Source organism: Cricetulus griseus, chromosome 7 (genome assembly GCF_003668045.3).
Source record: "Cricetulus griseus strain 17A/GY chromosome 7, alternate assembly CriGri-PICRH-1.0, whole genome shotgun sequence".
Taxonomy (NCBI): Eukaryota; Metazoa; Chordata; class Mammalia; order Rodentia; family Cricetidae; genus Cricetulus; species Cricetulus griseus.
Window position 1 is genome coordinate 101,347,810 of NC_048600.1, and position 15,942 is coordinate 101,363,751.

At 51.6% G+C, this 15,942-nt stretch overlaps 1 protein-coding gene across 1 annotated transcript in view; it reads left to right on the top strand.

Annotated features, from left to right (window-relative positions):
• The window catches only part of Cuedc1 (CUE domain containing 1), an 89,578-nt gene that overhangs the window by 59,232 nt on the left and 14,404 nt on the right, over window positions 1-15,942 (top strand). The window contains 2 exon segments of the mRNA XM_027426295.2: window positions 11,043-11,371; window positions 11,374-11,681. Coding sequence (XP_027282096.1) covers window positions 11,317-11,371; window positions 11,374-11,681 — 363 coding nt within the window. The 5' untranslated portion in view covers window positions 11,043-11,316.

Genomic DNA, 15,942 nt, shown 5'->3' on the forward strand with positions numbered 1-15,942 from the left:
CTGGTGGGGAGTCTAAAACCTGCCATTCTTTTTTTTTTTTTTTTTAATTAGAGAGGCAGTATAGAGATAATAGCTCAGTTGGTAAAATGCTTGTCTACTATGCAGGAAGTCCTAAATCCATTCATTCTCAGCTCTGTGTAAAATGGGCATGGCAGTACACTCCTATAATTCCAGCATTTAGGAGGCAAATTTAGGAGGCAAATTTAGGAGGCAGAATGGTGAAAAGTTTAAGGTCATCCTCAATTTACATAGCAGGTGGGAGACAATAAAGCATGGACTTTGGGACCAGACTGTTGATTTGGATTCTGATTCGACCACTGTGTGATCCAATCTAAGTCAGTCAACCTCTCTGAGCTTCAGTTTCCCTGTCTATAAAATGGGTAGAGTAATGGTTGCTACAGTGACTTGATGAGATAATTCATGGCAGGTGCTGAGCAAGTGCCTGTCCGTAGCAGGTAATTATAGGTACTTGTATCATAATCATTAAAAAAAAGCAACTCAAGGGGCCAGGATTGTGGCTCACTGACAGAGTGCATGCCCATCAGGCTCGAGGTCCTAGGTTCACACCCAGCACGAAAATAAACAACTGCTGGCTATTGGAGATAATATACACACAATGAACCTGAAAGATCACTGGCGCTGCTAGTCTTTTGATGTTCATTGGCTGTTTGCTTCTTTTCAAGCTAATAAATGAACATGAACAAACATTTTGAAAGTATATATAAAAACAGCTCTCTGTCCCTCTCCATACACACGTGCACACATTTCCCAACCCCTTCTACAGCACACTATAGTATTTCAACTAAACTCATGGGTGCCTTTCATTGTGCTTTTAAGTCTTGGGCAAAAGGAGACCTATCAGAATGCCTTGGTTTTGCTTATGGTTGAAGAGTATCTCATTTGGTATATGTGGTTGGTGATAACATACCCTCATGTCACCAGCCTCCTGCTGGGAGACATTTCCAGTAGTTTCAAACATCTGTTGTCACACCACTGCAAGGCTCAACTTTCTGTCCGTATTGGGCATAGGTACAAACTGAAATATAGGAACACTCCATAGAGGTATGGGATTCCAGAATCAGTGGGTAGGAGTACAGAGTGCATTGGTGTGCCCAGTAGAGGCAGGGATTGAGATTGTCATTCCTTAGGCTTTCCTCTGCCATCCTGAGCTGAGCACCCCGCTGGATCTTACATGACTTGGCCTAGATTTTCCAGGCATGTTCACATGCTAAATTGTGGAGGCGCTGACTGTAGAGATGGCTTCTGCTGCTGTCCTGATTCCAGAGCTCATCTGTAGACCTTGCAGGTCCCATTAGTGGGAAAGCCTGCAGGGGAGGACCCCAGAGGGCAGCTGGTCCCTTTCTCCAAGCTGTTGGGCCAAGGCCAGCATGAGCTCACTCCTGGAGCCGGTCCAACTTCCTGGCCCTACACCTGAGCTGCTGGTGGCCCCTTCTCCAGGTCTGGATCTGGACTGTTTCACTTGATCCCAGACATATCCATGTTCCTGCCAGTTCCTGCCACGGGTTGAGCCCCACGCCACCCAATGAGGTTTCATTTCCCCAGCCCAAAGTTGAACTATTGGCTGAGCTGGTGGGGTTTGTTGATAGAAGGAAAATTTGTTGTGGAAATATTCCATAACCCGCCCAGGTTTTGGGGCTAAACAGCCTGTTACTTAGGCAACTTGACAACTTTGGTGGGGTGGGGAACAGGGGCTTTGTAAGGAAACTGGTTTTTGCAAGCTTTCTGTACTTCTAAGTGAAATTTTACCTGCAGACCCCTCCTTCCTTGCTCCCTGGACTTGAACACTGTTTCATAGCTGGAAGACTCCCGCTCCACCCAGCACTCCTCAGCTCCTCCAGGGGTAGTTTGCCCCCTGGGATTTAATGCCACCCTCAGTTCCGGAGTTCTTACTGTGTGCCCATTCTGTGCTCTGTGCCAGGGAACAGAGAGTTGCTCTCCAGCCTGATGAATGTTTTGAATCTGGAATCGGACAGCTTGGCTTCAGGTTTCAGCTTGGCCACTTAGCCGAGTGACCTTGAACAAGTGTTTCACACTCTCTGTAGCTCACTTTTCTGTCTATACCTTCGGAGAGGGCAGGGGAACACATACTGCTTAGGGCTGCAGAGAGCATGAAGAGCATAGACATGAAGCCTGGTGAGGCAAGAGGCTCAGACAGTAGGAGCCAGTCATCGTGGCCATGCTGCCGTTATCATTTGTTTGAGACAGGGTCTCACTGTGTAGCCCTGGCTGGCCTGTCACTCACTATGTAGAACGGGTTGACCTTGAATTCACAGGAGTCTGCCTGATTCAACCTTAGTGTTGGGATTGCAGGTGTGAACTGTGACAGCTGGCTTTAAAAATGTATTATTTATTACACTTGGTTAATTTATTTTTACTGTTTGTATGTGTGCGTAAGGTCGTCAAAGCACACATGTGGCTATCAGAGGACAACCTATAGAAATCAGTCCACTTCTCCCATTTGGATCCCTGGGATGGGACACAGGATGTAGGAGTGGTGGCAAGTGCCTGAACCCATTCACCTACCTCACTGGCCCTATTTATTTCTTTATTCATTTCTGGGACAAGGTTTCACTATGTAGACCAGGCTGGCCTTGAACTCACAGAGATCCTCTTGCCTCTGTCCCTGAGTGCCAGGATTAAAGGCATGCCCCCCCACCCCTGTTTTATGTTCTGATACTGGGTTCTCCCAGTGTAGCACATGCTGGCTTTGAACATCTAGCCTTTCCCTGGGATTCCAGGTATGAGGCACCCATGAGCTTAGCACGGGAACTGGGTTGTTATGAATGCCAGAGGAGCTTCATCTACAGTGTTCAAAGCTGGAAGCAGAGCTGGACTCCTCGGGATGCCTTTTATGGCCACTAAGTGTCAAGACAGGGATGAAGGATGGTGTCCTAAAGACCAAGGGCCTAGGGCTGAATCTGCCCATGGAGGAGGGACATTAATCTCCTTTGGAACCTTTACCCTGTGCCTCATCCTCATATCTGTTTAGCTACTCATGTTGAGACAGGAGAGGGAAGAATGAGGGGAAAGGAAAAGTCCCCCATTTGTTCTCTTCCACTTTTCTTCTTCGTATGTTTTAAAGAGTTTAAAACAAAACAAAGCAACAACAAAAATATTTTCAAGCCTAGCCTCACAGATCCCCTTAAATAGAAGGTGGGGATATAAAGAAGTTGTGCCATGTGGCTGGCCTGAGAAAGTAGGTATCACCCCTCTAGCTTCTCACCCCTGCTGGCTGTTTAGCCTGGAAACCACGTCTCTTTGTAGCAAAGAGTTTGGGAGTTCCTTTTTTTTTTTTCTTTTTAGTCATTCTTTAAATTTTTATTTATTCGTGTGTGTGTGTGTGTGTGTGTGTGTGTGTGTGTGTGTGTGTGTGTGTGCCTCCGTGTGTATACCGCGTTTGTGCCGGTACCTACAGGTACCCACAGAGGCCAGAAGTGGATCCCTTTGGATCCCTTGGAACTGGAGTTTCAAGTGGTTATGAGTCAGCCAGTGGGTGCTGGGAACAGAACTCTGGTCCTCTGCAAGAGCAGCAAGCAAACTTAACCGCTGAGCCATCTCTCCAGGACCCACCTCCCTCCCACTCCCCACTCCCACCCCTCCGTCTACCCCCTCCAGCCCTCTTTTAAAATCCCCATTAACAAGTGAAAAGGAGATGACTAACACAGACAGATGAGGGGCCAGTAACCCTGGTCACACAGCAGGGCGTGGCAACAGTGTTACTTCTCCCCACCCCCTCTTTTCCCTCCTCCTCCCTTGTCCAACCTGGCCTCTTGTTCCGGTTGCTGTGCTAGGGTTAAAGAATGGGCACAGGTGTGGCTGCCCTGTAGTACTGGGGGCTCCGGGAATGAGACAGGCTTTGTTGTCATCCCAGCAGCTGTGACCGTTGGGGCCGAGTATCCATTAAGCCGTTTCCGAGCCTTGGGCTGGAGCAGAAGGCTCGGCATTTAAAGGTCACCCGGCTTTTGAAGCTACAGCGACATTAATAGCTTGGGAAGAAAACAAGCCTGTGCAGAGGCCGGAGGACAAGGCGGCTCTGTCCGTGCTGCCCCTCCTCCCCAGGGTGCTTGGCCGCACACACGCCCGCCCCCGCACACTCACACACACCCCCGGTAGCTTCTGCCTCTTGCTTACCCCTCCTCCCTTTTCGGGCCTCTTCAGTTCAGAAGCCTTAGAACTCGGCAGATTGCCCTGCACCCACCCCCACGGTGTCCGAGGTGACAATTGGATGAGGATGCAGCTGCCGGTGCCCCAGCAGCTTCTCGGTTCACACCGCCTCACCCACTTGAGGTTTCGCCGGGACTTAGCCACGTTTACACATGACCTCATTCTGACCCCTCGGGCCCTGGTATCCTGGAGTCTTGCTGATTCAGTTATCCCGGGCCCTACTTCCCCTCCCGGGTGGGCAGAGCGCAGATGTCACCCTTCAGGTCTGATGACTTGCCCTGAGACTCTGCCACAGCACTTGGCTGCACAGGGTCCCTAGTCGGGGTGGGCACTGGAGGACAAATGCTTGAGTGGATTAATTCCATCTGTTGAGGACAGAGCATAGAGAGTGGTGTCTCGCCTGCCACACATTACACCCCCTGCTTCCCTCCCCCCCCCCGGTCATTTCTAAGATGCCTGTGCTATCGGGTGGCTCTGCTGTCCTCCAGGCAGACCTAGGGTGGGGGCGGGGCACAATAAGGTTCTGCGAGGGCAGCTGCGGTTAGCCCTTTCCCTGGAGCCGCTGGGCCTGGGCCCTGGCACTCCACCTAGTGGCCTGGCCTGGTGGCGTCACTGGGCTGAGCCCGGTTCCTAAGCAAGAGCCCAGACGCTCCAGGTTCCTTAGCCATGCGTGGCCAGAGAGGAAGTTTTAGCCTCATACCTCCTCCTGGGGTCTCAAGTTCTAACCCCCATAGGTTGATCCTGTGCCTGCTTGGGGGAAACTGCAAATCAAGCCAGCTATGGGAGTGGAACTGTCCCCCGACCCCTGGAGCTGACATGGGTGTAGCCATCAGAATTGTGTGCCAAAGAGGCCCTGAAGACAGGCAGAGAGAGCTTGTGGGACAAGAGCTGAAACAGCCTATCCTCAGCCACTCTGTCTGGGAAATGGGGTCATAGAGCCTCCCTCTGAGCCTTGTAGGTCCTCTGCCTGCCCACTTAGCTAGTACAGGCTGACTGTGCCGGGTGCTGCTGCCACGCTATGGACTCCATCCTGGATACAGCAAATCTCTCCTCAGGAACTCTGGTCTAGCGTAGAAGATGGTCACTGACAAGTGTACCATATATGGTGTTTGTGACAGAGGGTGACAAAGCAGGGCAAAGGTCAAGGAACACTGGAAGACAGATGGGGCCTGCAGAGCGGGGGGGGGGGGGGGGGGGGCTGGTAATGCAGCAGCAGGGACCAGAAGGAGAGGTGAAAAGGATTTGTAGGCTGGCAACATGCGGGCACTTAGGTCCTGAGGCTCTGAAAGAGAGTGTAGGCTTGTTGGTAGAGTGACAAGCACATAGGTAGCTCAAGGCGGCTAACTGTTTGGATCTGTGTCTACATGTGTCTCCCTGTGGGTGTAGCTGTGGGCATACGCATGCACTTTTCTTTTCTTTCCTGAGACACAGTCTCTTGTATCCCACGCCGGCTTTGAGCTTGCTATGTACCTGAGGCTGACCTTAAAGTTTTGTTCCTCCTGTCTCTATTTCCTTCCTGAGTGCAGAGATTACAGGTGTGCACCACCACACCTGCTTTGTACGGTGCTGTGGATCGAACTCGGGGCCTCCTGCATGACAGACAAGCCCTCTACCTACTGAGCTATGTGCTCAGCTCCATACATATGCATCTGATGGCAGGAACACAAGGGGCCATAGTCAAGCTCTAAGGACCAGGGGCTTTGGAGGTAAGGGAAGACATGCCGCCATAGCATGAAGTCCATAGAGAGGCAGGAAAGTGGCCAGGGGTGAGAAGCAACCATGTCCTCAGGGACAGTTTAAAGGCAAGGAAGGTAGGGATTACTGTAGATTGAAGGGAGAGTGTAAGGGAAACTGATTGTCAGAGGTGTGCATATAAGGAGGGCTGGACTGATTCACTCTGTCAGAGGTGCTGGTGGCATCTGATCTGGGTGGAGGCCATAGTAGGTTGTATAGGCGTGGGATGGAGGGAATGTCTGTAGGAAACTCAAGACCAGGAGCCAGCATGTAGCTGGCAGAAGGTACTTAAAGCCATCAGCTTTACTCGGGGAGCAAGTATGGCATGGAGTACCCAAGGCCTGTGTCCAGCCCCTTGCAGCCTGTCCCAGCAGGGACTTCTTCCATCCCAGGAACCCACATAAGTTCAAGCCCAGCATCCCTCCCACGGCTTCTGCCATCAAGGGAGCTAAGGTTTGGGAACCTCAGCTGAAATCATTTTCCTAAGTCACATGACCTCGCTGGGGTTGGCTGTGAGCCCAGCCCTCTGGTCCCCAGACTGTCTCACCCCTAGTGAAGAGCAGGCCGTAGCTTCATGAACTGGCCTTCTTGAGACAGGAGGCTGGCTGAGCCACACTGGGGCAGCCTGCCCACCTCCTTGGGCTAAGCTCCGAGTGATTCAGGCCTTGCTGCTTCTCACACTCCAATTGGAGGTTGGCAGCAGGCTGTTCTGGGCCTGGCTCCCTGGGCCCTGGGGGAGGACAGGTACAGAGTTTCTGCTTCCAGGTCCTGAGGTTACCCACACCCATTCTCTCAGGGAGAGGTCTAACGGGCCTGGCGAGTTTGACTCACTTCCTCCACCACAAGTTCATTAGGAATTACCTTCCTGTTTTCATGCCCACACTAGCAGTGGGTTCAAAGAGGTGTCCTGCTCTCTCCAAGGTCACATAGCCAGGTCTGGGGCAATGCCAGCAGACCTCCCCCGGGCTGTCTGGGTCATGTTTCCTTTGATGGAATGTCCTAAGCCCCGGCACACGTGGCTGCATTTCTCAGGCTCCTTGGCAAAGCCCTGCAAGCCTTACTTGGCATTTTAGCTCTTGGGAGGTGGGATGCTAATTCTGGTTTTTCTTCCTACCCGCTAGCTGTGTGGTTTTGGACAAGTTACTTGCCTTCTCTGAACTCATTCCTACCATTATAAATGGAGATGGGCTGGAGAATTATAATAAGGATCAAAGGAGCTTCGATAAAGATGATGCGTGAAAGTGCCCTGCACAAGTTCATGATCCCGAGTTGTCTGTGTGCCTCCATGAGTTTAAAACCTCTTTTCACTGGGCGTTGGTGGTGCACGCCTTTAATCCCAGCACTCGGGAGGCAGAGGCAGGTGGATCTCTGTGAGTTCGAGACCAGCCTGGTCTACAAGAGCTAGTTCCAGGACAGCCTCCAAAAGCCACAGAAAAAACCTGTCTTGAAACCCCCCCCCAAAAAAAAAAAAAAAAACCTCTTTTCATTTCTTTTCATTTGAGCAGGGTTTACAACAAAAGGCAGCCTGACTTGGTGATTTTTTCCCCCTTGCTGCCAGCATATCTCAGCCCTAGCCTTAGGTTGGCTTAAGTTTAACAAGGAGCAGAGACGACAATACTCTGAAAACCTAGCCCCTACATGGTGCTAGTTACAACAGCCTGGCTGTCTGGAGTCTCTGGGGCTTGGCTGTCCATCAAATCCTGGTTCCCTGGCTTCCTATTTCTGAACCACTTTCTCCAAACCCACAGGGCTGCCTTGGTGGAAAGATCTAGGTTTTTTCATTGCTCACTGCATGTTCTTGAGCTCCTCTTCAACTGTAGGGGAAGGGAGTAGGTTTGGGTGGTCACCTTAACTGGGGTGTCTCCTGCTGCCCAGGCCTCAGGACCTGGCCTGTGCTGGGAGAATCCACATGTCCTTTGGTGATCTGGAGTGATTCCTGGGTTGTTAGTCAGGAGCTGGGAAAGAGCCCCCATAGCCTCCCTCCCTCCCATGGGGCAGTGCAACCATGTAACCCCTGCTCCTGCCTCACGGATAGTCTGCCACAGGCTGAGAGCCAGCTTCCTTTGCATGGAACCGGTATAAGGAGCCCCTAAGAGGAAGGCCCTGGGCAACAAAGGTACAAGGATTCCCATAGGAGAGTCAACAGATGATTCCAGAATGCCTCTCAGGGGTGTCTCAACACTCGGAGACCCAGTACCCAAGGGTCTGTGGGAAGGAGTTCATGGACTGCATGTAAGCCCATCTTTTTTTTTTTTTTCTTTCTTTTTCTCTTTATGGACCAAGTCCTGGCTTCTTTCTTCATGGAGTTGCCCTTGGCAGAATGACAAGCCTGGCCTCTAATCTTTCTGGCTGAATTACACTAGGGGCAGGGAGATGATGGCTGTACTCTCAAGGGCCTTAACCAGAGCCTCTGACCCTATGTGTAATGACACTGGGGTCTTGGCTTCTGGGGCCTGGTGGCCCAGAGGTTAGAGGCCTCAGTGCAGGCCCCCAGAGTGGAGCACTCCTAATGGAACTACCCAGCTGCCTCAGAGTACCTACTGGAGGGGAGGGGAGGGCAGTAGGGGAGAGGGGGCTTGGGGCTTGGGGGTTGCAGCAGGAAGTCACACATATGTGGCAATCTTTTTGGGCTCCTTCTCATAACTAAATCCCTAGATTGATCACCCGAGGCTACCCTTATTTCTTCTTGTGACATGGCTTTGACACCCCACACACACACACTGGCTGTGACTCGCTCCTCTGGATAGGCAGGAAATAGAAGGAGTGGGATGGTAAATCATGGCTCACTCAGTCGACCAGCCACTGCTCAAGCATGTAACATGATGAAGTGGGTCTCTGTGTTTTGATGTGGGAAGATGCCCCATTGTGCCATTAAGTAGATGAAAGTAACCGCATAGTGGAATTTACGGTTTAATCACATGGTAAAAATAAGCTCACACTCATGATAGCATGTGCAAGGATCAAATACCTACACATGGTGTGGGGACATGATCTCATTAAGTTCTCTCAGGGCAGGAAGGGACCTCAGTGTCTGCTAGTTATTCAGAACCTGTGTGCCTGTAATTTCCCACTTTCAAATTCAATCCACTAGCTGGGCATGGTGGTACATGTCTGTAATCCCAGCACTTGGATGGTGAAAGCAGGAAAAGCAGGAGTTCAAGATCATCCTTAACTACACAGTGAGTTCAAGGCTAGCCTGGACTACATGATCCTGTCTTTAAAAACAAACAAACAGGGCTGGGTGGTGGCAGCACAGGCCTTTAAACCCCAACACTTGGGAGGCAGAGGCAGGCAGATCTCTATGAGTTCAAGGCCAGCTTGGTCTACAGAGTGAGTTCCAGGATAGCCAAGGCTACCCAGAGAAACCCTGTGTCAAAAAAACAAAACAAACAAACAAACTAAAAAACCAAACAGACAAAAAGCTAGCAAGATGGCTCGGCAGATAAAGACACTTACAGACAAGATTGATGATGTGAGTTTGACCCCCAGAGCCCATGTGATGGAGGGAAATAACCCCACAAGCTGGTCTCTGACCTCTGCATGTATGCTATAGCACATGTGTGTCACCCCTACCACAAAATAAATGTCATTTTAAAAAGCTTTTAAAATCCAATCTAATCCATCTCCCTGGAAATAGGCAGGCACCCAGAATAGGTTGAGAATGCTTATGTCATTTCGAGGGAAGAGAGGGAGTAAGATGTTTGGAACTCAGTGTGGTAAATACTCGCGCCACTTCCAGAGTATGAGATCTGCCCTGAAGTACCATTAGTGGCATTGACGGGTCTTCCTATCCCAAGTGGGGTGACCGCTGTCATATCAGTCGGTGTGTGGACTCTGTTTCTCCATCTGTTGTTAAGGCCATGGCTCCCATCCTATTAAGCCGAATAGGCTTGCATCTGACTCCTCAAACTCCCTTAGATGGGCTGCAGGTGGTAGTGCTGTTCTAGGGAGCGGAGGCAAAAGGAATCATGAGCTTGAGGTCAGCAGGTCTACAGAGTGAGACCCTGCCCTTTCCTACAAGCTGCTAGATGACTAAATCTTGGGATAAGGTGGAGAAAACCAGAGCCAGATTGTGTGTGTGTGTGTGTGTGTGTGTATGTATGTGTGTGTCTGAGTGTAGGTCAGAGGACAATTTGTGGGAGTCAATTGTCTCCTTCTACCATGGAGGTCCCAGGGATTGAACTCAGGTCACCAGGCTCGTGGCAAGCAACTTTACCCACTAAGATATCTCCCTGGCTCCAGGTTTCGGTTTTTGAAGACAAGTTCTCTAGTTCAGGCTGGCCAAAACTTTCTAATCCTGTGGTCTTTGCCTCCCAAGTGCTGGGATAACATACATGGTCCACCAGGACAGGTTTTATTCCGTGGTGGGGACTGAACAGAGGGGCTTCATGCATGCCAGGCAAGCACCCCACCCCTCAAGCTACATCCCCAGTGCTTTTAGACATTGTTCTCTCTCCTTTGTCTACACTAACAGCCATGTCACCTTGGTGACCATTTCAGTGCCTAGCTGAGAGGGCTGGGTGGCGTTCTGTTGTAGATTTCAGTCCCTATTCATGCTTGACCTCAGTCCTGTCTGTGCATATCCTTGTGCTAGTGTTGGGTACCATTTTGGTACTAGTTTGACTGCAGCAGGGAACTGGATGTGGAATGGAATATAATTAAGACGATAGGGTTCTTTGGGACAGTTTTGGGAAATTGAATATGGTGGTATGTGCCTGTAATCCCAGCCCTCAAAAGGCCGAGGCAGGAGAGGAAGGGGAGGTAGGAGGATTAAGAGTTCAAGACCAGCCTCAGCTACACTTGGAGTTTGGAGCCAGTATGGGCTAGATGAGATCCTATCTCAAAACAACAAAAATGAAAACAAAACAGAGAAACGAATAGGAACGAGTATACGTATTTGTTTTTTCCTAGGCTTATTTATTTGCCTGTTAACATGCTTAATATGCACAAAGCCCTGAGTTCTTCCCTAGCACCCAAACTAGGCTAGATATAACTGCTGGAGAGAGAACAGAGAGAAACAGGTCTCCTTAGGCTGGGTAGGTGTCACCTCCTTTCTTAACATCCCACCACCAAAGAGTTCAAGTTTGCTTGCTTCTGCTTCTGACTCTGTCCTCTCCTTTCAGGTGACACCATCAGTTCCTTGCAGCCCCCTGTGGCAGGATGACTCAAGGATGTGGATGATCTGCAGTACAGCCACAGCCTGGCCAAGGTCCGCATGCCGCCACCACCCCGGCCCCTGTCCCCTAGCCCGGGCCGTGCACCAGGCATCCCTGTGGACAGAGGAAGCACAGGAGTGAGTCTTCTGACCCTGCAGAGCAAGCCAGTGGCTGACGGAGGGACCCCGGGCCAGCGGCTCCTTGGTTTGTCAGAAACATTCTCCCTCAGCAGCTCAGCAAGATGACCAGCCTGTTTCGCAGGAGCAGCAGCGGCAGTGGCGGTGGCGGGGCCACCGGGCTCGCGGGGCCGGGCCGGGCCGGGCCGAGCCGGGGCTGGGGCTGGGCTGGGATGGCAGCGCAGCCCCTCAGGAACTCAACAACAGTCGGCCGGCCCGCCAGGTGCGCCGCCTTGAGTTCAACCAGGCCATGGATGACTTCAAGACAATGTTTCCTAACATGGACTACGACATCATTGAGTGTGTGCTGCGTGCCAACAGCGGTGCAGTGGATGCCACCATCGACCAGCTGTTGCAGATGAACCTGGAGGCGGGTGGTGGCAGCACCTATGAGGACAGCTCGGACTCGGAGGACAGCATCCCACCAGAGGTAGAGGCAGGGTCTGACAATTCACCACTAATAGTGGTCCTGTCTCTCTTAGCAGGTCTGGGTTGCGCCTGACCCCCAGCTCCAACCCGCTCTGAGGGTGCCTGGCTTCTAACCAGCAAGCTTCTCTTTCCCTCTGAGAAACTTTTGATCAGCCACTGACCTATATTATGAGTAGCAATCATGCAGTCATTCAACAAACCCCCAGCAAGCAAGCACCCACTCAGTGGTATGCTAGGGATAGGACAAGACCCCAGACTAAGGTGCTTGTTTAAAATGTAGGTACACGAACCTCATTCCAACATCTGACCCCTCAGTTGCAAGCCTGACATCTTTTTCAAGAAAGACTCGAATGGCAGGCAGAGTGTCACCTTCGCTAGCCAAATCAGACAGTGTTTTTTGGAGCTCACAGGCTAGTGTGGATTGGAGGCAGGAATTGAACCAGAGTGGGAAAGGCACAGGCAGAGAGACCCATACCAAAAGCAGAGAAAGAAGGTGAACTCTCTCGCAGAGAGAGGGCGAGACAGCAGTACACTTGGTCATACCCTCCACTCAGAAGAGTGGAGTTGCATCTCTGCAGACAGGGAGCTGGGATGGTTACAGAGTGAGGCTCCAGCCCTAAGATCCACATAAGCAAAGAACCTTCCCCAGGTGAGGAGGGCATGGCCAGCCACAGTGAACCACCGGGGCCCATAGTTAGAGTGGTTGGTTTTCAAAGGCCCCGTTCAGGAGCTCTGTGCCCAGCCAGCCCCCAGCCTAAAAGAACATGTGGTTCTCAGGCAAAGGGTGAGGCATGCAGTTAGAGCAAGAGCCATGGATGAGACAAGGACCAGAAGACAGGAACAAGTTCCACTCTTTCCAATACTGAGGGTTGAACCCAGGGCCTCATAATGCCGAGCGAGCCCTCTATCGCAGAGCCACACCCCAGTCCAGTCCTCATTTACATAGGATCTCCCTATGCAGCCCCAAGTCCTGTGCTTACTCCAGGCAGACCTTGAACTTTCCATCCTCCTGACTCCCTTCTCCAGTAGCTGGGATGGCAAGTGTGTTCCACCAGGCCCCGCTGAATTCCACTCTTTCCAGAGTCCAGACTGTGCTGGTCATCTCAGCGGCTTCAGAAATACATCCTTTCTGTTTCTCAAACTTGATGAGAACAGTCACCCTTGTTTACATGAGAACTCTGGATCAGATTTGACTTCAGGGCCTGGCCTTCTTGCTCCTCCTACCTCCCTCTTCCTTCCTTGGTGAGTGCTTCTAAGGTTCTGGCTCCAGGGAGGAGAAGCTGTGTGGGGAACAATGACTTGTGCCAGTGTGTGTGTTCTCCCCAGGCATATAGAAGGTACAAGGGGAAGGTTTGCAATGAGTAGATATTACTAGTGTGTGTGTATGGACATGAGTGTTTATGTCTGCATGAGAGGAGGGGAAGGTTTGCAATGAGTAGATATTACTAGTGTGTGTGTATGGACATGAGTGTTTATGTCTGCATGAGAGGAGAGAGAGAGAGAGAGAGAGAGAGAGAGAGAGAGAGAGAGAGAGAGAGAGAAAGCCAGAGATCAATTTGGAGTGTTATTCCTCAGGAGTCAGCTACCTTGTTTTGGGGGCAGCCTCTCTCTAATTAGGCAAGGCTGGCTAACTACTGTCTCCACATCCCCTGCAGTGGCATTACTAGTGTGGGCCACCAGCTCAGCTTTTTACACAGGTGCTGTGTATTGAACTCAAGTTCCCCAGCTTGTGTGGCAAGCCCTTTACTGACTGAGCCACCTCCCCAGCCCTGTAGATGCTGTCTTTGCACAGCTTTCCGTCACCTTTTCCTCGGTCGTGCACCCCTTTGACTTGCCTGGATTAGTCAGTGGAGAGAACACTGGAAAATCCAGACCCTTCTTGTTAAAAGGAGGTGTGAGTACGTGTGCATGTGTTCACGTGTAGGGGCATTCTTTTAGTGTGAGCTGGGAAGTTCCCTGCATGCTTTGACTCTCTGTGGTCCTGATGGTTCTGATGGTCAAAGTTCCTGCTTTGCCCACAGTGCCCGTGGAATCACAAGTCTCTGCAAGGCTTCCTCAGCCCCAGGCACCCATCCTGTGCTGCACTTATGTTCCCAAGTGGTCCACTGTCCCAGATGAACCCCTTCTGGGCTCTGCTTGGCTCTCTCCCAGCCCCCACCTTTGGAGCCCTGCCTGGGCCCATCATCAGGCAGCTCCCGAGCCAGCACAAAGTGCTACAGAAAATTTATGAGCAGCAGTGAGAATGACAATAACTGCTGACTGGAAAAAGACCCCTCTCCAGAGGCTGATGGATGGTGGGCTGGCCCAAGGGGTATCCTTGTCACAGAGAAACAGCTCCTGTCAGATAAATGGCCCAGACCCTGCCTCCCTCACAGCCTCCGGAACACCTGGAAGGCATCCATCACCCACAGTGAGTTAGGCCAAGAGGCCACAGAACTTCCAGCACCTTTAGAGCCAGAACAAGTTCCTTGTGGCCAGAAAGATGGAGCGGGGGCAGGAAGGTGCTGGGGTTCCCTCTCTGGGACTTCAGATCTTCCTTTCTGGAGCTGGCCTGCCCATCACCTGCCTTCTCCCGTATCGAAACATTCTTCTCTAGAGTCTGGGTTTGCTGCTCCAGGCAGAAAGCTGCACCCAAGGGTACAGGGCCCATCTGCATCCCTGCCACAGAGCACAGGAATTCCACGGAACTCTCCTCTCCCTCCCACCAGACCAAGTTTAGCCTGGACCCTATCCCTCAGAACCAATGGCTATGGGAAACAGGGACGGGGCATGCAGGCAGAGGGAGGCAGCATGGTCTTGCTGAGCACCTCCTGTGTGAGGTAACAGGGGATCACCAGGGGTCAGCACCCCACTCTTGACACTGTTACCTTTCCCTGGTGTCCCTCTCCTTCCTGGTGGAATATGGGGTGAGCAGCTCCGTGGCCTGGCTAGCCAGGCAGCCTCATTCTTTTTCTGGAGAAGCATCTGTTTAAATACTTTCTGCCTTACAGGAAAGAGTGCACATTCCAGGGCGGGAGCCTCCTTGGCCTGGGGCTGGCAAGCTGAGCACTGCAATGTGGTGAGCATGCTCACCACCAGGAAATCCCTGCCAGCCTCCCTGTGCTGGGGACCGCTGGGCTAGGGTTTAGATGTGTCAGTGGAACTTGGACCAGCAGAAGCAGAGACACAGCTTTAGGGGTGACTTCTACCCTAAAGAGTTCAAGTGGGGCTGGGGGAGTCAGGGACTGAGTCAGTTAGGGCCTCTGAACCCTTTCCAGGCTCTTTGGTCTCTGAGAAAGAGGGCAGGGTGGGGCGAGGTATGTGACAGGGATCTGCCCAGATGCCCTGGGGCAGATTCATATCCACCGGATACTAGGAACTCAGCCTTCGCCCTATCCTGGACCTTTCTCTGCCCTGCTTCCTACCTCCTGGGTGAAGAGAAGGGGCAGTGGGCAGCTAGGCTGTCCACCCTGAGCATCTTACCAGAGTGTGTAGGCTCCCTGAGGAAAGGATGTGACTGTGGAAGCTATGGTCCATGTTGAAGATTCCAATCTAACCAGACTCAGCCTCCCAAGGCCTGTAATCTGAGCCACTCAGCAGGATCAGAAGTGTCAGTGTCCTGGACTGCTGTCCCCTGAAGTGACATGGCAGCTCACACCAGCCCTTCAGCAAGCTTGGGCCTGTTCCCTCACAGAAGGCTGGGAGGGTCATTAGGGAACCATCTCACCTGCCATTTTAACCACACCCTCCTCTACCAGCTGTGTGCATTTCTGCTCCAGCTGCAGGTGGGCAGAGATGCTGGAGCACACAAGAGAGTAGCTGAATCGGCGACTACATGAAGCTATCAGAGAGTCACTACCCACCTGGACTGGGCCTTGTGATGACACAACTGTTGAGAAGGGTGTCACTCCCTCTGAGTAACTCCTAGACTCGGGTGGGGTCACTTCTTTGGCCTGTTGTTGGCATCCTCTCTTGTTCACCCCTCCCCAGGAGAAGTAATGAAACAGGTTCGAGGCCAGCCGGAGCAACTTAGTGAGACCTATTTCAAAATTCGAGGTAAAAAGAGTTGGGCTGTAGCTGAGTGTTAGAGCATTTGCCTCGTGTGCGTGAGGCTCTGGGTTCAATCCCAGGCACCACAAAACAAATAAAACACCCTCGGCCTGAATTTCCTCATCTGTAAAATAGGATTTCACTCGCTAGACTGGTGTAGGGTTAAGATAATAGATAGGAAAGTACACGGAAGGTGGGTGTAAATGAGGTCATCTTCTGAGACTAGTACGGGT